General features: G+C 49.4%; 1 protein-coding gene across 3 annotated transcripts in view; it reads right to left on the bottom strand.

Annotated features, from left to right (window-relative positions):
- Window positions 1–15767: 15767 nt before the first annotated feature.
- The window catches only part of JDP2 (Jun dimerization protein 2), a 41622-nt gene continuing 31614 nt past the window's right edge, over window positions 15768–25775 (bottom strand). For all 3 annotated transcript variants that reach the window (XM_061156589.1, XM_061156590.1, XM_061156588.1), the window contains exons 3-4: window positions 23695–23799; window positions 15768–16131 (exon numbers count right to left, since the gene is read on the bottom strand). In XM_061156589.1, the coding sequence (XP_061012572.1) occupies window positions 15946–16131; window positions 23695–23799 (291 nt within the window). In that variant the 3' untranslated portion in view covers window positions 15768–15945. The remainder of the gene's footprint in view (window positions 16132–23694; window positions 23800–25775) is intronic.

Genomic DNA, 25775 nt, shown 5'->3' on the forward strand with positions numbered 1-25775 from the left:
CATCCTCATTTGAGAACTCTATGCTACAGAAAGAAACATATGATATGTGTAGACATGTATGTATGAGGATGTTCACTGTGGCCATATTTATAGTAGCAGTGGGAGGAGGCATGGAATGGGGGAGAGGACTAGCCTACATACCCATCAACATGAGAACGGTTGAATAGAGTATGTTCATACATACCATGGTGTGCTGTGAGGGTAAATTTCAGCAGGACTGGAACCGGCACAGGCTGATTTACTGAAATGAGACGTTCGCGCATAGCACAGACCCCCGGTCAGGTCATTAACTGTACTGATCAATAGTGTTGTTTTGTAACCATGGGTCTGAAGAATTTTGGGGTGGTTTGTACCAACTTGTCAGCAAGGTTTATTTTTATTTTTCTTTGTTTATCACTGTTTGTTGACAGTATTGTGATATTGATGATTTGTACCTGGTTTTGATGAGACCCCTGAAGGTCTCTGCTGTTGGGGCTGGTAAACCAGGAGGAAATATGCCTACATGACTGGCAGGGTGGAAGAAGCCCTGGGGGGTCCTAGGGGTCTTCCACTGGGGTCTTCCTAGGTCCGAGGTGCTTTGTTATGAACCTGTGACCGAAGAGAGACTTGAAAGCTTTTAATGCTTTTCCTGCAATAAGCTGTAGGTTTGCAAGCACTGTCAGTTGGATTCTGTGAATCTTCTTTAATAAACTCTGCCTAATGACCACAGTTAGTGTCCATGAGATGGTAACAACTACAGTTGCCAAGAAAGAGTCAGATCTACATGTACTGCCTGGAAAGAGATCTTAAATGTATGTGAAACAAGCAAGTTGCAAACTAATAGGTAAAACATGATTTGTCTTTATTTTTTGATGTGTGGTGCTAGGTACAAATATCAATATATTTGTAGAAACTTAGGGAAAAAATAAGGAAGTGTGTACATCAATATAAACAATGGTCACCTTATTGGGAATATGTAGAGTAGGGAATGATATAGGCTTGAATATCTACTTCTAACTTTATGTGATGAAAAAGATGGGATTATAGCTTTTTTTAAAAAATTAATAAACTATTTTTTAGAGCAGTTTTAGGATTGAAAAACTGAGCAGAAAGTATAGAGAGTTCATATGTTCCCTTTCCTTTCCCCCAGAGTCCCCTGCCATATGCTTTCCTCCATTATTAATATCCTGTATTCGTGTGGTATATTTATTATAATTGGTGAGCCAGTATTGATGTATTATTCATAGCTAAAGTCCCTAGTTTACATTAGGGCTCACTGTTTGTGTTGTACAGTGCTATGAGGTTATTTTTTTTTTTTTTGGTCATGTGGTATGGGGTGTGGGATCTTAGTTCCCAACCAGGGGTCAAACTGGTGTCCCCTGTATTGGAAGTGCAGAATCTTAACCACTGGACTGCCAGGGGAGTCCCAGTTCTTTGAGTTTTGACAAATGTATAATGTCATATATACACCATTAAATATCATACAGAATAATTTCACCACCCTAATCATCCCCTGGGCTCACCTATTCATCTCTCCCCACCCCACCCTCCATGAACCCCTGACAACCACTGACCTTTTTACTGTCTCCTTTGCCTTTTCCAGAATGTCCTGTAGCTGAAACTATGTATATGTAGCTTTTTCACACTGGCTTCTTTCAGTTAGTAATATGAACTTAAGGCTCCTCAATGTCTTTTCATGGATTGATTGCTCATTTCTTTTTATTGCTAAATAATATTCTACTGTCAGGATGTCCCACAGTCTGTTTATTCATTCACCCACTGAAGGACATCTGATGGTGATCAATTTTTGGCAGTTGTGAATAAAGCTGCTTCGACTTTTGGGTGGACATAAGTTTTCAACATATTTGGGTAAATATTAAGGAGGGCAATGGCCAGATCATATGGTGAGAGTATGTTTAGCTTTGTAAGAAACCACCCAGACATCTTCTAAGAAGCTGTACGATTTTGCATTCGCACCAGTAGTAAATAAGAGTTCTTTTCGCCACATCCTCACCAGGATTTGGTATGGCCATTGTTTCGGACATTGGCCATTCTAATAGGTGTGTGGTTCTATCTCACTGTTGTCTTAATTTGTGACTCTCTAGTAATATGTGACATGGAACAACTTTTCATATGTTTATCTGCCATCTGTATGTCTTCTTTGATGAGGTGCCAGCTCAGATCTTTTGCCCACTTTTTTGTCCATTTATTTTTATTACTTGGAGGCTAATTACTTTACAATATTGTAGTGGTTTTTGTCATACATTGACATGAATCAGCCATGGATTTACATGTATTCCCCATCCCGATCCCCCCTCCCACCTCCCTCTCCACCCAATCCCTCTGGGTCTTCCCAGTGCACCAGGCCTGAGCTCTTGTCTCATGCATCCAACCTGGGCTGGTAACCTGTTTCATCCTAGATAATATGCATGTTTCGTTGCTGTTCTCTCGAAACATCCCACCCTCGCCTTCTCCCACAGAGTCCAAAAGTCTGTTCTGTACATCTGCGTCTCTTTTTCTGTTTTGCATATAGGGTTATCGTTACCATCTTTCTAAATTCCATATATATGTGTTAGTATACTGTATTGGTCTTTATCTTTCTGGCTTACTTCACTCTGTATAATGGGCTCCAGTTTCATCCATCTCATTAGAACTGATTCAAATGAATTCTTTTTAATGGCTGAGTAATATTCCATGGTGTATATGTACCACAGCTTCCTTATCCATTCATCTGCTGATGGGCATCTAGGCTGCTTCCATGTCCTGGCTATTATAAACAGTGCTGCGATGAACATTGGGGTGCACGTGTCTCTTTCAGATCTGGTTTCCTCAGTGTGTATGCCCAGAAGTGGGATTGCTGGGTCATTTTGCCCATTTTTTAATTGAGTTGTTTGTTTACTTATTGTTGAGTTTTAGGAATTCTTTGTATATACTGAATACAAGTCCTTTCTCAGATTTGTGTCTTGCAAATATTTTCTCCCAGTCTGTGGCTTTTTTATTCTCTTAATTATAGGCTATTTTTCAGGGATAAAGACAATGTGGTATATAGATATAGATGGGATATATGTATACACACACACACACACACACACACACACACATATATATAATGGAATACTATTCAGCCATAAAAAGGAATGAAACAGTGCCATTTGCAGCAACATGGACCTAAAGATTATCATACTAAGTGAAGTAAGTCATACTGAGAGAGGCAAATATCATGATATCACTTGCAAGTAGAATGAACTTATACACAAAATAGAAACAGATTCATAGACACAAAAACCAAACTTAGGATTACCAAAGGGGAAAGATGGCAGGGAGGGATAAATTGGGAATTTGGGAGTAATATACACACACGACTATATATAAAATAGATAAACAACAAGGGCCCAGTGGATAGCATAGGGAATTATAGTCAATATTTTGTAATAACCTAGATGGGAAAAGAATCTGAAAAAGAAGATATATGTTTATTCACGGATGTAACTGAATCACTTTGCTGTACCTGAAACTGATACAACACTGTAAATCAACTATACTTTAATAAAAATACATCAATAAAAATTAGAGGCCATTTTTCACTTCTGTGTTTTCCAAGTAAATGTTTAAATAAAGAAGACAACGATGAACAGGAATGACTTAGTTTAGCCTCTCTTGCCTGGTTAGAGGATGAGAACCAAGTCTAGGGAGGAAGAATCCACGCCCACATGTTATACTTTTGAAGTTTTGTATTTCTGTAACTAATTTAAAAAATTCCATTCATTGTTTTTATCTACAGTTTATGAAGAAAGAACCCCCTCCCCATCCCTTTTGCAAGGCCTAGTAAGGAACTCAGTATGTGGAAGGGGCAGAAACTGGACTGCAGGGCACCTTTGTGGGTCAGCTGCTCCGTGGTGGGGGCGCCCAGTCAGGGATGGAGGGTGAATGAGGGGCTGCCTCTCCTTCCATCTACCGGATGCAGAAAGTCGGGGGTGCACCCAACCAGGTCCCTCCAAGTCAGTTCCCTGAGAAGCTGGATGTTTTACTTGAGTTTATTGCAGGAGACCCACAGCGGTGACCTTGGTGGGACTCATTTCTTCCCTTTGTAATGAGGAAATGGACTCTCTCTAGCTCTGGCTGGAAGCTGCTTAGAAATGCAAAAGTTCAGCTCCTTGAAGGGAAAGCATCTGAGGGAAGTCTCCCCTGTGCCTTCAAAGAGGAACAGAGCTTTTTAGAAACCTGGTGTAAAGACGGAGAGTTCAGAGGCTCCGGTCCCTGGGCCCAGAGCAGGTTTCTTCCCAGGCAGTGTTATGCAAATCTCACTTAATAGAAGGGTGAGCTGACTCTTTATTCCCAGAAAAGAAAAACAGGGAAGGAGAATTAATACCCTTCACATTTGGACTATAAATATCACAGTAAATAGGCCTGGAAGGGAAGGAGTTGAGGCCTTTGGGGAGCTTGAATCCGCTGTGAGGCCTACAGCTGGTTAGTCAGCGGTACTTCTCACAGGAAGGACAGGAGGAGCTGGATTGAGGGGCTGGAATGGACACCGATTGGAACGACCTCCCCAAGGACACAGCCACCGCTGCCTGGTAGCCCCTCGGTCACCAAAGAGCAGCAGATGGCTGAGAAGAAAGTGTTCCCTGTTGGCTGACCATCGGGGATCAAAGGCGCCAGGACTGCTGTCAAAGATTTTTCTCATTGAAATGAGAACTGCCTTTGGGGAAGCAAAATGATGAAACGATCACCAAACCAAGATGCGTGCTCAGCCAAAACGGGTGTTGTTTTCCCTCAGTAGGAAAGAGCGATGACCCAAGTGTCACCTGACCCAAGGTAGAATCTCCCTACCTATAGCCCTAGACCTGCCCCCGCCACCTTCCCAAAGGACTGAGACCTCCCTAAAGGCAGGAATTCCATCAGGTCCCTATTTGTTTTCCAGCCTGGCTCAATAAAATGTTGCTGGGATTGAATCTGGTGGTGCTAACTGCCTCAGTTTCCTCATCAGTAAAATGCAACTTAAAATTATAACAAGAAGCTAGCACGTGGTAAATACTCAGTAAACATTAATATCTGTCCTTTGTTCATCGTGGAGTCATACTATCTGCTGCAATTGTGTGGTAATCTCTCTTCTCTCTTTTTTTTTTTCTTGACCACTCTCTGTTGCACACAGGATCTTAGTTCCCTGACCAGGGATCAAACCCATGCTGCCTTGCATTGTGAGCCCAGAGTTCTGACCACTGGATCACTAGGGAATTTGGTAATTTCTTTTTCACAGCTATATAATCTTAAGTCTGTTAAACTTTACAATCATAGTGGTAAAGAACCCGCCTGCCAATGCAGGAGAAATAAGAGACATGGGTTTGATCCCTGGATCAGGAAGATCCCCTGGAGGAGGGCATGGCAACGCACTCCAGCATTCTTGCCTGGAGAATCCTCATGGACAAAGGAACCTGGTGGGTTACAGTCCATGGGGTCACAAAGAGTCAGACAAGACTGAAACGACTTAGCACGCATGCACCCATTGACTCAGAAAACAGTGTATCTAGATACTAAAACTCAAGTTCTGACTGAGACACCAAAGCATAATATGTGGTGATATCTGCACATCACCAAGTGCAGACTTTACACATTTTAAAGAACTGGTTTCAAGGTAGCTGGACCTTTATCCAATTTGTGAATATAAAAGGGGCTTTTAGGCACGGGAAAATGGGGAAAGCATTCGTAGAGCCAGTTCTTGGAGAAAAGAAAACTTGTTGTGCCAAGTCCTCTTCTCCACCAGGTTGCAGGGAGGACTGCTGCCTCCTTTTACTCAGGCAAACTGAAGAGGGGGCTGCCCTGGAGCCCCTTGAGGAAACAGTTGTGTTGGGTCTATGTGCCCCAGTGTCTCTGGGCAAGGGATGACTGAGATCTTCCTAAAGCCGGTGTGGGCTGGCCTGGATCTGTCTAATAAGGCCGACTAGAAAATCCTGGATGTACCAGCAAGAAATTGGAGGTGAGAGACAGTCTCCATGGGCCCAGGAAAAGTGCTTCCTGCAAATATGTTTGCCCAGGTGGAGGGACATACAGGTGGAGAGGTCCCAGGAGACATAGCCTAGGAAGAAAGAATTAGCTTTAAATATTTGCCAGAGCCAGCACACCCAAAGTCAGCTTAGGGTCCTAACATTTCTAGGTCAAGAGCCCATTCCTAACCCCTCATCAGTGCTACAACCCCCTGCTCCATCCCTGGGAGGAGCCAGAAACTGGCCAGCCAACCTGGGGTGAAGGAAGGGAGAAGACAGCCAGCAAAAGCATAGAAGAGATCCCCAGCCGTGCCGCCCAGCTGCCGGCTCTCAGCCTGAAGCAGGCCTGTGCCGGTGGGCAGGGAGAAGACCTGAGCCAATGAAGCTTGGAGTTTCTAAAGAACAAATTGTCACTTAGAATGGCACAGGACTGTCTCTTACCTGAGAATCAGCAGAAAAGCTCCAGGCCTGCTGGAATTTTCACCCTAGGGCAAGGAAAGATGATCCTTGCTGGATACGTTTCAAAGAGATCATGGGAGATAACACAGTAAGCTGTATTTTAATTTAGCTTGAGTTGTGCATTCACAATAGCCAGCACCTTTTGGTCCATGGTACCTCTTAGCTGCTATGGTGGCAGCATATATGGCAATATGGTATCTGAGGCAGAGTAGTTGGTGCTGCAGCCTGGCCCTGCTGTAAGCACTTTCTTGCTCCAGGCAGCACTCAAAACTAGCAGCTTTCTAAGCCACTGATCAGTAGGTTAGAGCAGTATTCCCAAGTGAGTGAAAGTGAAAGTGAAGTCATTCAGTCGTGTCCGACTCTTTGCGACCCCATGGACTGTAGCCTACCAGGTTCCTCTGGCCACGGGATTTTCCAGGCAAGATTACTGGAGTAGGTTGCCATTTCCTAAGTGAAGTATACATATATATTGCCCCCAAAATTCTGAAGCGGTCTACCAGGCCCTGTGCCTCTTAGTGATGGAGTGCCAGGTGCAATTACCTATCCTTAATTTTGAAGGTGAAAGTCCCTTTGTCAGGTCCGATTCTTTGTGACCCCATGGACTGTACAGTCCATGGAATTCTCCAGGACAGAATACTGGAGTGAGTAGCCATTCCCTTTTCCAGGGGATCTTCTCAACCCAGGGATCGAACCCAGGTCTCCCACACTGCAGGGGGATTCTTTACCAGCTGAGCCACCAAGGAATCTTGAAGGGGAACTTCCAAATGCCTCAGACCACAAGACCACTAAAAACACCATCCCAAGGGACTCCCGTGGTGGTGCAGTGGTTAAGACTTCACCTTCCAATGCAGGGGGTTCAATCCCTGGTCAGGGAGTTAAGATCCCATCTGCCTTGTGGCCAAAAAACAAAACATAAAAAGCAGAAGCATTGTTGTAACAAGTTCAATAAAGACTTAAAAATGGTCCACATAAAAAAAAAAAAATCTTACAAAAAAACAAACACACAAACACCACCCACGTGCAGGTCCCTAAATTCTCATGAACGGCACTCTTTCCCATCCTCTGGTGCTCAAGTGCCTTATGATGGCGTCTAGAGTATTGTCTGCTCTGCAGGTCCCATCAGCATGTGACAACCATATAACAGGAGCAGCTGGACTCTCTGGAATGACAAGGGGATCAAAGCACCTGAGGATTATATTCTGATGGGGGGCAAGAGAGTTAATACAGCCCTTGGGCTAGACAGTACATGGGCACTTCTGCCTTTCTTATGTAAAAGTGAGCTGGTTTAATTGATTTTGCTTATTGATGGGAATTGAGTAGAATGCATTTATCAATTAATAGCTGCTTGGGGCTTCCCTGATAGCTCAGTTGGAAAAGAATCCACCTGCAATGCAGAAGACCCCAGTTTGACTCTTGGGTCAGGAAGATCCGATGGAGAAGGGATTGGCTACCCACTCCAGTATTCTCAGGCTTCCCCTGGTGGCTCAGCTGGTAAAGAATCTGCCCGCAATGTGGGAGACCTGGGTTTGATCCCTGGATTGGGAAGATCCACTGGAGAAGGGAACAGCTACCCACTCCAGTATTCTGGCCTAGAGAATCCCATGGACTGTATAATCCATGGGGTTGCAAAGAGTGAGTGACTTTGAGACTGAGAGACTTTCACTTTCACTTACCAAAGGCCAGGAGCAGTGTAACCTGTTCTAATCATGATAAGACCCCAAGCATGGCAGCTGTGGGAGGGAATACCACTTGGTAAGGTTTACACTATTCCATCATCACTCACCACCGTCCATCTGATTTCACAGAGATCAAACAAGTGAGTTCTACAAGGATATGATACAAACCACCACCACCCTCGTGCATCCTTTAAGTCTTTGCTGGTGGTGCACCCAGGATGTGGTGTCATTTCTGATTTTCTTTCTTGGCTGGGGATGCTACAGTTTCAAGCACTCCCATTCAGTTTTTCCTACCAAAACACTCTTTATCAGTCAGGAACTGGGGAAAGAGCCATAAGAAGGGTCTGTGGGCCCAAAAACCCACTGGAGGCAGACATGGGCCAGGACATTTCTTATCGCCTGTCCTCCATATACGCATCTCCAGCCAGAAGAGGATGATAGCAGGTGTCCTGGTAGTGACATTTCATATGGGTGCTGGGATTCAATGGTCCTCAAGAGATGTGAGAATTCCCTTCCCCCCTGTATAGTTACTCTTTAAAGAAGGATTGGGAAAATGTCTGTTGAATATATGTGATGGTAACATAGGGGTTTTCCTCAAGGGGACCCTGCCTATCCTTCAATCAGTGGGCTCTGGGTCTGGGAACTGACTTAGATCTAGAAAGTACATGAGGCTCTTGCGGTCCATGGTACCAGTTAATTGCCCTCATCTGGCCTCTGCCACTCTGGAATTCCATAATCCCCACTGACCCTAGGGAACTCCAGTTCTATGGCAGCATCTCCTGTTGTCCAGCCTGGCCTGTAGAGGTGGCCAGTTCAGAGCTTCTCCAAGATGCCAGTGGCCCCCTCTCCAGTACGTCATCACTGTCTTGGTGACACTCTGGCCCTCCTGAGAAGCATGGTCAGCTGATGTCTCACATAACAAATCCATCTGACCATGGCAGGTCAATCCATCTGACCATGGCCCCCTCCCAGGACTTTAGGACCTTCTGATGCTTCCTTAATTCTCTGCCAAGGCAAGTTGAGCATCTCTACCTCATTTACTGTAGGTTCATATCATCTATGGGCTCCCCAGGTGGCACTAGCGGTAAAGAACCCACCTGCCAAAGAGGAGACTTAAGAGATGCATGTTCAGTCCCTGGGTTGGGAAGATCCCCTGGAGGAGGGCATGGCAACTCACTCCAGTATACTTGCCTGGAGAATCCCCATGGACAGAGGAGCCTGGCGGGCTACAGTCCATAGGGTCGCACACTGTTGGACATGACTGAAGCAACTTAGCACGCATGCACATATCTTGTAAAAGCCTTGAGGAGCCACACCGGTCATGTATTAACAGTACATTCCAACATCAATGCCAGCGCATTGAACCTTGGTCACAGGTGAGTGTTTCCATGTAAAAAAACCATCCCCTTCCCAGATATATTCTGATCCCTCAAGACCAAATCATTCTTTCTCTCTCTTTTTTAGTGAAACGAGTATTTATTAGGAAGAAAAAAAGAGTACAGTATGTGTGGATAGACACGGGCAGCCTCAGAGTGAGAGACTGGCTGAGTCATGCCCCTGTGGCTGTAAAGACCAGATCATTCTTATATGTCTTCTGCTGATGCCTGGTAATACAGATCAGCCATGCCCTAAAGTTCTTTCAACAGATAAGTGATGTCCTTCTGGAGCAAGGACTGTTTTTCCCCAGCTTGGACTGAACTGAGAGGTGACCCTGTTTATCTGCCTGCAGTAATGAGTGTCGCAGAGGTGGATCTTGAGGGTAAACATCACGCTACTCTGAGAGCAATCTTTCCATGGTCTCTAAACAAGGGGAGACTGCTTTTAAGGGGCAGGGGACTGCTTTTGCCAGTCCAGAAGGCTCAAGGGATTCTAGAGTTTCAGTCTCATTTATTCAAAGGCCCCGTTTCAGGTCTCAAGGTTCTACATTTTTCCCTTTCAGCATCCTGACTTTGAGACTGAAAATTTCTCAAGGATGGACATTGGTTCTTCTTAATGGGTCTGCCACCCTTATGTTAGATTCTGGGCCTTAGCTTCTGGGCCTGACTCACAGCACAGTATGCCTGAGACAAGTGTCTCCTTAAATACTACCAAAAATGCAGTCTGGTTTTCAGAGCGCGTGTTGAGTTTATAGTTGCCTAACTCAAACTTTGCATTTTCTTTTTCCAAGGCTTTAAAAATGGTTAACAAGAGGCAACTGACTTGAACTTTCTAACTTATCCCCATACCATCCAGCTGCCCCAGAGATCACTTGCCTTTCTACCTGTATCACATATGACATCTTGACCTACACAGGAGAGTCTGAGGACCTACAATAGGTCAGGGATTCTCCCTACCCCACTGACCGTCACTGCAAATAGACTCGGCTCTGAACATCCCATCCTAAATATCCCTGAGGGTCTGACTTTTAGGACTGCTTCTAGGTGCCAGACGCTGGGGTTGCCTGTGTAGAGATGCCGTCCTTATGGCACTTACACAGAAAACAGCCTCTTTGTGCCACGGAAGGAGGAGGGCTGGCGTTTAGAATCTCCAGCTCTTAGATTCCTATTGTAACAGGCAGAATAATGCCTTCCAAACATGGAACCTTTGAATATGTTATGTCACATGGCAAGGGGAATGTAAGGTTGCAGATGAAATTTAAAGTTGACCTTAAAATAAGAATATCCTGCATTATCCAGGTGGGCCCAATATAGTCACAAGCATCTTTAAAAGATGGAAGGGAGAGGGAGGAAACGTCAGTGTCAGAGTGATTGACAGGAGAAAGACTCAACCAGCCAGTGATGTCTTTTAAGATGGAAGGGGCCACGAGCCCGTGGAAGGTGGGCAGCCTCTATCAATTGGAAAAAGCTAGAAAATAGATTTCCCCAGAGCCTGCAAAAAGGATGCATTCTGCTGGCACCTTGTTTTAACCAGGCGAGACCCATTTTGGACTTCTGCCCTTCAGAGCTCTAAGATATCAAAATTTGTGTTAAATCTGTGGCACTTTGTTATAGCAGCAATAGGCATTCAATACACCTTTAAAAGGTTCCCCCTTTGCTTTAAAGCCACCCTTAAAGGTGGAGTTGCATTTTACTCAGGGATTGGGTTGAAAATTCAGGATGTAACAAGAAAAGTTAGAGTCCAAATTAACCTTGAACATGCCTTCCATGGCTTATTATGTAGAGAACAGGTGGTACCAGGACCCACTGAAGTGGTACAGATCAACAGTCCCCAAGGTGCCCTCACCCGGGGGCACCCTCACCACCAGACACGTGGCTTATTAACTAGAAGGGCCAGCTAAACAAATCACACGCTTTGTATCAACTTTCTCTCCCTCAAGGCATGCAATTAAAATTTGCATAAATTCAAAGAGCATATGCTGTGACGGCTTTGTAATTTCAGATTTTTTTATTTCCTGAGCTTGCCAAGGAAAGGATGGAAAAACAAAACCTTCTATTGGTGTTGTCTGTGGCTTGTTCTTTTTTTTTTTTAACTAGGAAATACACCAAGCATACAGAGAAGTGTGGAAAAGATAACCCACATGTGTGTGCCCATCACCCATCTCTGACAAATGCAAACATTATTCTACATTTGATTCAGATTTTTAAAAGTTAATGAAATGTTACACGTACAGTTGAAACCCAGTGTCCTCTATAGCCTTGCAGACACCATCCCAAACCCCTTCCTCCCCTTACTGATTTTGATATTGATAGCATTCCTATGCATGCTTTTACACCTCTATCACCCAGATCTGTGGGTACCCATAAACAATAAACAGTTACCATATTTGGAAACTTTGCATAAATGGCACACCACATGTATTCTCCTGCAACTTGCTTCTCATCCTCCAGTTCAACAGTGTATTTCTGAGGTTTATCCACACTGATGCTTGTAGTTCTGATACATCCTTTTTAGTTACCTGCAGAATAATACTCAATTTTATGAAAACACAGTTTATCTGCTCTTCTGTTCATCAGCATTTAGGTTGTTTCCAATTTCTCTTAAGCACAGATGAAGCTTCAGTGAATGTGCTTGTACTTTTCCTTGTGCCTCTATGCTGGAGTTCTTCCAAAAATGTATACTTATAAGGGAAATTGCTAGGTCAAAGGATGGGTTTAGCTTTAGTGCCACCGGTTATTGCCAAATTGCTTTGCACAGTCACACCAATTTCCCACTAGCAGCACAGGTTAGTTCCCTTTGATCTGAATCCTGACCAGCACTACTGGTTACTGCCCATCTGCTAGTGGGCCTTATCCTTCTCAGGCTGCCCAGTTGATTCTCACAGCAGCCCTGGGCAGAGGTGGTACACATCTCATTTATGACCACTGGACAGGAAGGCACAAGAAAGCCCAGGGAGAGGATGATGAATTCAATATAGCTGGCTGTGAGTGTTCAGGAGCTGAGCAAACTCTCATATCCCAGAGTCCATTGCTATGGGAACTGGATACACGGCCAGAACACTAACCCTGCAGCCACCTTTAGGGAATAAAAGATATTCAAGTGATTTGCACTCTGTGGTAATTAACAACTGTTCATGCTAACAGAGAGCAAGAGACTTACCACTTGGTGGAGTTTTGTGTTTCTGAAAACACTTTTACATGCATTCCATATTTGACCATGACAACAACCCTATTAAAAAAAAAAAAAAAAGATTATTACTGTTCCCATTTTACAGATAAGAAAATTGAGGCTCGTGGCTAGTCAGTAGAAGACTGGATCATGAACCTATTAGCCTTTAAAGTGAGTCTTATGTACTTACACTTGGAGATGGGTGTCTGCGAGCTGGGAACCCTCAACCCACGCCATCTCTCCGGCCTCCGCACACAAAACTGAGGTCACAGCACGAACACAGAGCGTCTCCCCAAGGGGGAAGCCCTGTCCAGCTTTTTACACCTGGAGTCAGACTATAGGAACATTCTGGCTCTGCCACTCAAAGGACTGTGACCTTTGGCAAGTGCCTTCTTCTCTGAGCCTCAGTTTTCTCATCTGCAACATGGGGACGATGGAACCTACCTCCTAACAAGGTCATGCAGACTGGCCGCGGTAGCGCATCTAACACGCCGGGAGCACAGGAAACACAAGAATGTTAGCTCTTATGAGACAGACGGCTGTGACTTCTGGCTTCCCACTGCAGGAAGCAGGGGTCCTGGTGAGAAGGGTGGGTCTCGGCACAGCGCGTGTCACTGATTCTGGGAAACAGCCCGTCCTCGGAGGTGAAGGATGATACCGGCTGGTAGGTACAGGCTGGCAGCTCCCAGGACAGGACCAGAGGAACCACAGCCAGGGGTGGGCGGTGGTCCTGCCGGAACGGCCACCCAATCACATGAGGGGCCTGCAAATCCACGTCTTTGTTTCTCTCGAGGCTTGGCAACTGTCAAAGGATCACAGCCTGGGGACTTAGTGTGTGCCACCACAACTGCCAGGGAGCTGACAGGCCCTGCCCGCTTCCCAGGGGAAGCCTGGAGCGGGCTGCCGGGTGGGTAGGGGTGGCAAAACAAGTGTGTTGGGTAGAGCGAACTGAGACGAGGAAGTAAGGGACCAAAGGCATTTTAATGACCTGTTCTTGGCTCCTGTCCATCCTGGAAGTCCTCATTCAAGATGTGAGAAGCAACTCAAGCTCACTGTTGTCCTTGACATGAAGCCTGACCAGCAGCAACTAGTTATCTAGCCCCGGTGATGGAGGAGAGAGAACACATCAGTAGACAGAAGAGGAGGCTTCAGCTCCTGGTTCTACCTGTTTGCAGCTGCGTAAACATTATTTTGGGGGTTTTTTTTTTGGCTACACCATGCAGAATGTGGGACCTCAGTTCCCTGGCCAGGGATCTAACCCACGTCCCCTGCGTTGGAAGCACAGAGTCTTAACCACTGGACCTCCAGGGAAGTCTCAAACATTAATTTTTGTAAGTCTCAGCTTGCACAACTAGTACAATGGAACGGAAACCCCTCTCCCATCTACCTCCTAGAGCTGGAATATCAGACGAGTAACATGCATAAAAGTGCCTTGTGAGCCATCATGTGCCACGTGAATGGCAGCTCTTGCCTACAGCATCGAGTCCTTCTTGCTCTTCAGGGCGGGTATTCAACTGTGAAGGTGAGGGCGTGGCTGAGACAGCCACACCATTTGCTCACATCACTGGTCCACTCCACGATCGTGGCACAGCCTGGAACTTCATCCAGCCCTCCCAGAAACTAGCCCTGTAATCATGGCCTCCTAGACCTCCTGTTCTAATCAGGTGAGACGGTCCCTCACGGGGGCAATCCCACAATTAGCTGGCTGCAGCAGGAGAGTCACGGGCCTTGGGAAGCAAAGTCCAAGCATCAGCTCTGCTCCTCACTAGCTGGGTGACCTTGGATGAGTCACATACCCGCTCTGAGCCTCAGTTATTTATAAAATGAAGGGTAATGATGCCTATTTCATGTGTTGAGAGAAGTGAATGAGACTATATATGCTAGTCACCCTGTTAAGTCCTCAGCAAGGCAAGTTTTAAACTCCCTGGGCCTCGAATTCCTCATCTGCAAATTGAGACCATTGCTGCTCCTTGTCAAGGCTGTTGAGAAAATGAACAGTGTATGGAGCAGGTACAAGATCTAGCTCATGACCATCAGCTCCATAAGAGCAGGGCCCAGGGACTACTCAGTGCCTGGTAAGAGTACCTGGCACACTCCCAGCTGGCACTTAGGAAACATTTGCTGAGTGAATAAATGAAGTACTGTGTATATATATAATAACTTCTCTGAGCCTCGACTTCCTCATCTGTAAAATGGGCATATAAAGACTTACCAGGGAAGGATTGTTGTGAAAACCAAGGGCCCACGGTAGATGCTCCAAACATTCTCTGACACTGAACACCACAGGTGACCAAGTATGCCCTGCACCCCCATTCCCCAGGCAGACACTACAGGAGGTGGCTGGGTAAGTAAGAGTAACGTTTACTGAGTGATACAGGGCTGAGTACTATGAAGGGTTTACCAGGATGGAAATGCACCCCACCCCCTCCCCGGCCACCCCCCCGACACCCAGAGACTACAGTACTTAGAAGTTACACACGATGACCATAACTGCTGGATATTTGTTCGTAACAAACTGTAGCATATTTATACTGTATCACATTGAGTGATTATAGAAATCCATATATATATTGCTTGTATAAAATCTTTTTTTTTTGTAAAAAATATTAAAAAAAAAAAAAAAAGAAAGTATAAAAAACATGTGCAGTTGAAAGCCCTGCCAGGACAGCCAGTCTGTAAACATTCAATGAGTATGTGCTTTGGAAGGGCGCCCGCGCCTCGTGCCCACAGCAAACTCCAGCAGGGCTGGCCAGGGTGCGCCCAGCTGCTGCTCCCCGGCAGGGCCCCGCCAGGCCCCGCATCGCGACCCTCTCTCTCCGGCCTTGCATCAGGGTCAGGGGTCAGGGCTGGGGCAGGCAGATGGCAGTGTCGCTCGGTTTGATCCTCAGCCGTGCGTTTGGTTGCAACTCATGGCTTTTCCTGGCTGCTCGGAGGTCCCTGGGGTGGGTACCCGGGCGGAGAGCCCAGAGAAGTGCCTGAGGCTGCTTTCTGGCCGGGGTGTCTCTGTCCTGTCTCTGTGGAGCTGGGCCCCAGCGGGACAGCCCCACCCTCGAGTCTACTTTGGTCTCAGCGCTTGGTCCTTCTGGGTTTCATCAGCCGGCTCTTCCCCTTGTGTGGCTGATCTGAGTTTCACAAAAAAAAAAAAAAAAAAAAAAAAGGCCCGGCCAATTACTGGCTGTGCTGAGCCTCCGGTGTAAAGTTTTTCACACACCAAGGAAGAGCCCTCTGGTGCCCTCCTCCTCCGCCTCCCTCTTGCCATCTCCTCCTCCTTGTTCCTCCTTTGTCCTCCTCCTCCCAGCCCACGGTCACTTCTTCTCAAGCTGCTCAAGCAGAGGGTTGCCTTCTGACTCGGGTGTCTTGACGCTGTCGGTCCGAACGATACAGGTGGGACGATGCCGGTTCAGCATCAAGATGAGCTGCTGTCGCTCCTGCTTGAGCTCCTCGATCTGGGTCTTCAGCTCAGCGTTCATGAGTTCTAGCCGCTCAGATTCCTGCATGCAAAAACAGAGATGAGGCTTTAAGCTCTTGGTGGGGACCAGCTCCATGGAGAAGCTCTCCACCTGGGTAGGCACGGGGCACTCCAGGCTGGCCTTTGTCTGTCAGTTTCCCCCTGGAGGAAGCACAGAATCTGCCACAGAGTCCCCCGGAGTAACTGACTTTGTTCAGATCCTGCCCGTCATACCAGACACTGGCCTGTGATATGAGTGGGATGAATCCAGGGTACATCCTGGGGCCAGCCTGGCTCATGTTCCACCTCTCATCCCCTACTCAACCCACTCCGGCCACAGTGGCTTCCTTTCTGTTGTTGTTGTTTGGTTGCTTCAGCCGCATCCGATTCTGCGACCCCAAGGACTGTAGCCTGCCAGGCTCTCTGTCCATAGAATTCTCCAGGCAAGAATACTGGAGTGGGTTGCCATTTCCTTCTCTAAGGGATCTTCCTGACTCAGGGATGGAACCCATGTCTCCTGCATTGGCAGGTGGATTCTTTACCACTGAGCCACCGGGGAAGCCCAGTGGCTTCCTTGTTGTGGCTCAAATATGCCAAACACTCTCCTGCCTCAGGGCCTTTGCACAAGAAACAAAGGGTGGGAGAAGAAAGGAGGCCAAGTGGATCCAGAGCAGATGCGTGGAGGGTCCACAGAGGGGTTAGAGGTGGCCCACGACGGCAGTGCCACAGAAAGTGCTTTATGTGTGATAAATCCATGTTGGGGATATATTGGCCTGTGGCATCCACAAGCCCAGTGTGGACATGCAATTCCTCCTAAAACATGTGCTTCCTGGTTATTGGTCTATAATTATTTAAGCAGTCTCTTCCTTATCCCCTGTTAGCTGGAACCTTTGCCCACTGGGAGGCAAACAACAGTCATCCTTCTGGATCCAAAATGTGGTTTTAAACAGACCTCAAGTGAGATTTCCAGAGAACTTCCAGTTCAGTCAGAGAGGCTCCAGGGAGAGGAAGGGATGTTGACTTGATTTATGGGGAGTTTACTCATTCGTGGGGCTTCCCTGAGAGATCAGCTGGTAAAGAATCTGCCTGCAATGCAGGGGACCCTGGTTTGATTCTTGGGTTGGGAAGATCGCCTGGAGAAGGATAGGCTACCCACTCCAGTATTCTCGGGCTTCCCTCGTGGCTCAGCTGGTAAAGAATCCGCCTGCAGTGTGGAGACCTGGGTTCGATCCCTGGGTTGGGAAGATCCCCTGGAGAAAGGAAAGGCTACCCACTCCAGTGTTCTGGCCTGGAGAATTCCATGGACTGTACAATCCATGGGGTCGCAAAGAGTCGGACACGACTGAGTGACTTTCACTTACTTACTTACTTACTTACTCTTTCATGATGTGGAGAGATGATGGGAACACCAGTTCAAGGCTTGGAAGTTAACAGGCTAAAATATAGGAGTGCCTGAATTGGTATTTCCTGGACTCTATCTAAAAACGTATAACCAGTGTGGAGGTTGGAATTCACCCAAAGGCTGGCAATGGTTGAGACCAGTCATTCTCAACTAGAAGCGATTTTGCCTCCCAGGAGACATTTGGCAGTATCTGGAGACATTTCGGGGTTGTCACAACTGGGGAGGGTGGGTGCCCTTGGAATCCAAAGGGTAGGGATCAGGGATGCTCCCAGACATCCTTTAGCACACAAGAAGCATCTGGTCCATTGCCGAGCCCGGGCAACCGGCATCTGACAAAGAGCGGGCTGTGGTTGTGATGGGCTGAGTGGCCCCTCCCGGCTGGGCCTCAGAGCTCCCTCCGGGGTCTCTGGTCTCAGGGCTGCTGTCTTCCCCACACCAGCCAGGCTGACTGAGCTGTTCCTCGTACTCACATCTGTGGAGGCAGCACAGCGCCTGGGGACTCAGAACTGCTGAGACGTGCAGTCCTCGGGACCAGACGCTCAGGGAGAAAAGCCTCAAAGAAGGAAAAAATGCTCGGGGGGGAAATACTGAAAGCCAGCTAGGATGGTTTGGGATTCAATGGGACAAGCAGTGACAGGGAGGCTGGGCTGGTCCACTGCTCTCCTAATACCCCAAGCGGAGAGCCTCTGAGGGCAGGAGACACCCCGCGTGGAACCATGAGTCTGGGGCAGGTAGGGGCTAATCTTAGCTGCCTGCTTACTGGGTCTACAAGCTGGTGACCTTGGGAATGTCTCTGACCGTCTGGTTCCCCCCAGACACAATTTGAGCTCCAACTTCAAATCCTCTGAGCTGCCGCCTCCAAGAGTCTCGGTTCAATCCACCCACCCAGGAGCAAGTGCTGAGAACCTGCTTTGTGCAGTGAACCCTCTAAGGGGCCCCGAGGCCCATGAGCCCCTAACACGGATTGTGTGCAGCTTCCACTCAAGGGGGAGAAGGATCCAGACAGTCGGGCAGAGCTTTTCAAGTGTCCATCAGCCCTCCAGGGTCTAGAAGACCTTGTCAGAGTGGGCTGAATACCGGGTCTGATCTTGGGTTTGGAGAAATGGGTTGACTCTGGTCAAGAGAGTCAAGACAGAGAAAAGTCAGTGGGAGAGTGGGAAGATGTTTCAAGAAGCGAGCTCTGAGTGAACCAGGACAGCAGACAAGGGAGAGCATCGGATGCGTTTAAGAGATTAAAAATCCTCCCTGGTGACCACATGTCACTTTTGGACCTATTAGGGCACCAAGCTGGGAAGGTGGGTTTAGAGCCAGACCTGGGGTTTGGAAATCAGAGTCAAGAGCAAGTTTCTTAACTTCCCTGAACCCCAGTTATCTCCTCTGTAAAAAAATGATGATCGTGGGGGATTAAATGACTTCACGTGGGAAAAGCACTTTGTAAACCAAAGGGTTAGGGAGGCTTAAGGAATTTTTGCTTTAAGCCACGAGCAAGTGGGGATGAAGAAGCAAAGGAGGAGAGCAGAGGAGGAGGCCATTTCCAAGAAAACTTGGCAGGTCTGGGAGACTGCCTGCGTCTGCAGAGTGGGCGGTGGGTAGACAGCAGCCTGTGAGCATGGGGGAGGGTCCAAGGAAGCGGGGAGGTGGCAGCTGTTCTGGAGAGCAGTGGGCAGGATGAGGAAGGGCTGGGTTGTGCCAGAAATGGAAGTTAGAATGGGACAAGCAAGGGGCAGAGTCCGGCAGGCCAGCGCACACATCCTCGCCCTTGAAAAGACATCACACCCACCTCACATCGGTATCACACAAAAAGACCAAGTCGGGGTGCGCAACTGGCTTCCCCATGCATTTATCATAGAATGGCATGACATTCTGCTGGTTTGAAAATGTACCGGTACATCATGGAATATCCTGAGCTTTGACAGTCTAACTGTCAGGCTGTAACTAGCTGCCCTGTTGTTTTATTTTCTCCTGTTTTATTAGTCGATGCTACGTACGTATTTACTGGGTAAGTATAAAATGAGTTCTGAAAAATCTTTTTTTTAGCCGTGATTGTAGAAGTGGTTTTAGTTTGTGGTTTTAGAACAACAATTACCTAGTCTGTTTTCCTAATTAATTCAATCAACATGGGCTAGGATCTTCACACCTTAATTAGGAAGTGAACAACTCTGCTTGCATTTTTGTTTATCGTTTTGCCTCTGGTAGATATTTACTGCCCTAGAGAAAATGAAACCATTTGTCGTTTCAGAATGGAATTAATGCACGTGCAGGAGGTTCTGTCTCCTGCGTGGCGTCAGTGAAGGCAGCAGAGAAAACACAGGGTGAGGCGCTGGGGTGTCCAGGTAGTGAGCCCTTGGCCAAGTCATTTCCCTTCTCTGGGCCTCAGTTTCTGCCCCCCTCCCCCAGATAATATGATTGGCCCAGGGGACTTTCAGCATGAAGATTCTCTGACTTACTTTTCAAAGTTACCCTAATGCACTTAAAATACAGCTCCACTTCCCAACATTTTTTTTTTTTTTGCAAGAAAAAAAATAGCCTGATGCAGACTTCTGAGCCCCAAAACCCTGACTCTGCCGCTTGCCAGCTAGGCTGCTGTAAACTAGATCCCTCAGGGGAGGGTGAGTAGGGGGCTGCGCAGTGGAGGAAGCTCTGGGTCCCCATCCTGACTCGGCCACTGTGTGAATCTCTCTGAGTCTCAGAATCTGAGCCAGTAGATGTGGCTGCCTTGCCTCCTCCCAGAGTCACTGTGGCCGTCAAGGAAAGAGTGGCCTTGAAGATCGACATGCACCAGGGGAGCGTGCGGCGGTGTTAACTGTTGCCCACTCCCAGGGAACCGTGTCCGGCCCAGTGGGGTTGCAGAGGCCGGCCCCCCAGCAGCCACTGCTCCTGCCCGTGGACAGCAGAGGTGCTCAGGTGGCCCTGGGGCCTGCAGGGCCAGGGATCTGACCCACACAAAGGCCTGCCTCTTGCCTCCTTCAGGGCCTTGCCTGGTCGAGGCAGATGACGTCTGAGATGCCACAGGAATCGCCTAGCCTGGATATGAGTCCCCAGGGGTCCAGGATGGGAGGGTGACTTTTTTATATTGTACATATAACATGTGTATGCATGCATGTGTGCTCACTCGCTTCAGTCACATCCAACTCTGTGCGACGCTATGGACTGCAGCCTGCCAGGCTCCTCTGTCCAAGGGATTCTCCAGCAAGAATACTGGAGTGGGTTGCCGTGCCCTCCTCCAGGGGATCTTCCTGACCCAGGGGCCAAACCTGCGTCTCTTACGTCTCCTGCACTGGCAGGTGGGTTCTTTATCACCAGTGCCACCTGAGAAGCCCATATGTGTGTACGCACGTGTGTGTGTGCGTGTGTGTGCACATACACACACATATACCTTTGTACCTCTGAGCCTTGTATATATTTGGCACATTAAAAAATAAACGACAAGCGAATCCTTCATGTCATCAGGCATGGACTGTCCACACAGCCTCCACCTTTGTGCCCTAACCCTTACACGTGGCCTCAGCCTCCAAGGTCAGAGGGGAGGAGGGGAGCATGGTGGGCGGCTGGTTGTGGGCCCCAGTAGAACTGCCCAGGCCCCTCTCCCAGACCCCAAGGCCATGCACGTCTTTTGGTCCACAGCTGCCTTCTCCTTCCCTGGGGATAACACAGTGACGTAACCGATCTTCCCACTCCAGCCCCGGGATGGGGGGGGCGGTCCCCCAGTCCACACCCCTCGCTGTAACCACAGCGACAGGGTGTGTCCCTCTCCTCCCAAAACCTCCCATGGCTCTCTGGCACCACACACTTCATCCTAAGGGGGACATGGCATGAGAGTGAAAGAAGGTGCTCTTAATAACCAGGCCAGGACAACAGGCTTAGTTAAAGTGGGATTGCCCCGGACAAGCCAGCACGGGGACCACCCCACACATGAAGGCTCTGGGCCCCTTTCTCTCCGTGGACCCCGCACTCTAGCCACACCGGCATTCTTTTCAATCCCATCACCACAGCCTTAAACAACACCTCGGCCTCTGGCCTGTGCTTTGGCTGTTCGTGGTGACCCCTCTGGCCCTGTCCCTCCCCGTGTGGGCTCCTGCTGCTGGTCTATGGGCCCATCGGGAGTCATTCTGCAGTTTCAACTCGGACAGCCGCCCCGCCCCCCATCTGTGCTCACAGCGCCCCCGGGCTTGCCCAACCTCATGCTCAGCACACGTCCCATCCCTGTTTGCTGCCTGCCGCCCCTGCCTGCGGGCCCACTGTGCGGCGGGCGCTCACTCGGCATTGAGGACAGATGGATGGATCAGCAAATGGATGGATGAACCCTGACTCCACCGCACGCTGACAGTGGTAACCTCAGGCAAGGAACTTGACCTCTCCGTGTTACAGGTACGTGTCTAAAAGGGGGATCGGCAGGGTCTAGCTCGGTGGAATGAGACTAAATGGGACCCAGGAAATGCCTGGCACACAGTAGGTGCTCAGCCCGTGTCACTGGAATGCGCAGAGCTGCTTGCCCGCTCATCTGGTACTGACTGTTGGTGGCACTGGTGTGTCACTGGTGTGCATTCACTGGGCACAGCTTGCCTGCTGGCTGGCTGACAGGCCCTGGAAGGCGGGGGGCGGAATATGAGTGTTCCCTCTGTGCCCCACCCAGCTCCGCAGGCTCTCAGGGCTGGAAATGAGGTGTGTGACACTCCATCCATCCTAAAGGCTTATGTGAGACCCGTGTCTTAGAAATTTCTTGAAAGCTTCCCTCTTGGCGTTGGTCCACCATCCCTTCCGAGGGGCTTCCAGCTCCAGAGTCTAAGTCCCGCCTATACTGACCGTTCCCCTGCCGAGACACTCACAGCCGGAGGTGCACACACAGCCCCAAGGTGCTGACACCCGTGACCTCTGATTTGTTCTCTTCTTGTTGCCAGAATGAGAAGAGATCCATCGATCTCCAGAGAAGACCCAGGCCAACCTGGCCTCGTCTCTCCAGCTCCCATAGGAGAGACCATGACTAGTCCTTCCTCGGTGGTGTGTCCCCAGCCCACCGAGCACAGGGCCAGACACTCAGGATATGCTTAACACTGCCTGTCCACAAACCAACAAGCAAGCAAAAGAATAAATGAACAAAGGAATGAATGGATGAGAGCCAGTAGAGCAGAGTGCTGAGGACGGATGCTCTGAAGTTAGCCTCAGGCCGGATCTTGGTTCTCCCAGGTCGTTGCTGAGTGACCTGGACAAGTTACTTAACCCCGGTGCCTTCCTTAGCGTCCCCGTCAGCAGACCGAGAATAACGCAGGCCCCTCCCTCATAGAGCTATGATGCCAATAAAACACCCACTGCGCTCTGCACAGGACCACGCTTCACAAACGTTAGCAGCCACTGCTAACTTCCGCTCACTGTGGAAGGTAGCCTGACCCAGGACGTTACTATTCTGTAGTGTCACTGTTGTTATTTGGAAACCAACAACAGATTGGGAGTGGGGAGGCTGGAGACCACCACCTGGGACCAGTCAGCGTTTTGGTCACGTCCCTTCAAAGTCATCAACCATTTCTGAAAAGCAAAACTAGGAGGGAAATCCTAAGGGACAGAAGAAGGAACAAACGCCTGTTTGACATATTCCAAATGAAGGGGCAGGGGCGTGCTCTGAGGGCCATGAGGCAAGGCAGCCGTCCACTGGCCTCGGCGTGCAGAGCTGACCTCTGTGGTCCTCCTGGAGGCAGCAGTCAAGAGCTGGGGGGTGGGGGGGATGTCACCTTCAGTGGGACTGAGTCCAGGCTGATGGGAGTCAGGAAGAGCCTTCTGCACTCAAGGGAGGAGTGTTTTCCTGCCCCATGGCTGCATGCGCTGCCCCCATGCAGGGAGCTACCACCGACTTCATCTGCACCCACGCCAGACAAGTTTGGGAGCCCTCTGTGCACCACCATGGGGAGTACCTGTCCTGGGCCACCTGGGCCCCTCAGCACCGAGGATCTAAACCTCAGCTGGAGGTGGGGAGCTTGGCTCCTCATATCGACTCTGGCCTTCCTGCAATCAGGCTGCCCCTGGGTCGTCTCAGTTCAGGGAGGGGGCACTGGATAGAAGTGGGGGATAGGAACAGAGGGGTCGTGGCCGCCTGGGCTGATGCCAGTGAGCATGCATTGATTCCGCAGGCCCGGGATGCTGTCTCCCACTCCACCAGCACACAAGCCTCTAAAGGAAAAGGCTGGGGCCCACCCTGGCCGCTGCCCCCCTCACCCGCTGCAGAAATTCCGTCCGCTCCTTCTTCTTGTTCCGGCATCGGGCCGCCGCGACTTTGTTCTTCTCCCGACGCCGTTTCCTCCTCTCCTCTTCCTCGTCTAGCTGTGGGGGCAAAAAGCCACGGATGAGACACCGAGGCAAGCCTGGCGGCCAGCTGCCCTCCCGAGACTCAGACAGATGGACGACCTAACCCACATCCCGCCATGAGTGAGCTGCCCTGCCAGCCCGCTGGCCTCTCGGCGGGTGAGATGCAGGAGTTCCCAGGCCCCAAAGATGCCTGCAGAGCAGGTGGGCATCCTGGGGAGGAGTCAGTGCCCCAGGAGGCAGGGCCACGAGGGTTCTGCCAGAGTTCAGAAGGCCTGGAGCCTGGCGATCGCCTCACTCAGAGGTGACACCCAACAGGCGGTCTGTTCCCTGGCCTGGCGTGAAGCCTCTGGGCACTGTTTTCCAGGCCAGCGGCTCCCAGGCATTTCCTTTCAAAACACCTTGAGCATGAGTGTTGATTTTACCTTCTGCTCTACCCATTTTCACTCCCTGTCCTCCCTCTTGGGTCCTTCCGAACCCTCAGCTCTCTTCTGATGATGGAGCAGTCTTTCCACCCCCTCACCAGGTTCATCCTTCCCTCTGCCTATGCACTGAGGAAGGAAATGGCAACCCACTCCAGTATTCCTGCCTGGAGAATTCCATGGACCGAGGAGCCTGGTGGGCTACAGTCCCTGGGGTGGCAAAGAGTCGGACACCACTTAGCAACTGAGCACACATGCACACTGCCTCTGCACTTTCTTTCTCTAGGATACCCACTTGCACCCCAAGATCCCAGGGGCTCCCCAAAGTGCCCTTCTCAGGACATAGGCAGAGAAGGCTTCCGAGTCTCTAGACTTACTTCCCTGGTGGCTCAGTTGGTAAAGAATCTGCCTGCAATGCAGGAGACCTGGGTTTGATCCCTGGGTCGGGAAGATTCCCTGGAGAAGGGAACAGCTACCCACTCTAGTATTCTAACCTGGAGAACTCCACAAACAGAGGAGCCTGGGTACAGTCCATGGGGTCGCAAAGAGTCAGACACGACTAAGTGACTTTCACACACACACACTAGGAATCTTACCACGTGTGAAATAGGGCCCACCGAATGGGAAAGAAGAGGCTCACTGCCCGCCAATATGGACTTTCAGAGCCGTGGTTATTACTGTTTAATATTATTAATAACAACAAGAGCTGCCATCTGTTGCCCTCTTTGTTCAATGCTTTCAACACAGGTCCTATAATCCTCACACTCACAGTCTGATGAGGAAATTCTATGACTGCCCCATTTCACAGACGGTGAGACTAAGGTTCACCCGCTCAGCTTTCAAGGCCCTCCAGCGAGGAGATGCTAGAGTCAGGCTTCCTGCTCCGATTTCTCGGACGTCAGCCTCCCTGATCTTGACCACAGCCCCAGCCCATCAGGATCACTTGGACGTGAAGCCTCTCGTGGTCCACTGCCCGCTAGGGGATTCTGGAGGACACACAGGATCGGCTGGGCTGAACACGGCCCAGAGTCCAAGGCCACTGGAGAAGTCGTCGGGCGGCCCTGGGCCTGCCAACCCTCTCACTTCTGGAGCCAGTGGGGGTGCTTCTGGCAGCCTGATGCCTGGAACAAGGTCTCGGCCCAAAAGGGCTGCAGGCCAGGAAAATAAACAGCCTTTCTGCCTGCATTCCCGGCATGCTCCGGGAGTTCAGGACCGAGGGGTGAGCTGAAGACTGGCACCCACGGCCCCCGGCACAGGCCCTGGCAGGGGCCACCCTGTCTCCTGGTCCACCACCTTGGAGCTTCTCCCTGACCCACGCCCTCCCAGCCTGGGAGGCTGGCTGGAGAAGTGCCCTGTCAACACAGCCGCACCCAAGCACCTCCCAGCCCCTTGGCCTCCTTTGAAACCAAACCAGAAGTGACAGCTCCTCTGGCTGACCCGCATCTGGGGAAATAGAAACCCGGACAAAGTTGATTCCGCCCAACCTCTACCTCACCCCCAACAAGGCCGAGGTAACCGTGACGACAGGCAGAGGGAAGGAACTGGAGGAAGTGGCTGGCAGTGCAACCTCCC

This window comes from Dama dama, chromosome 12 (assembly GCF_033118175.1).
Source record: "Dama dama isolate Ldn47 chromosome 12, ASM3311817v1, whole genome shotgun sequence".
NCBI lineage: Eukaryota > Metazoa > Chordata > Mammalia > Artiodactyla > Cervidae > Dama > Dama dama.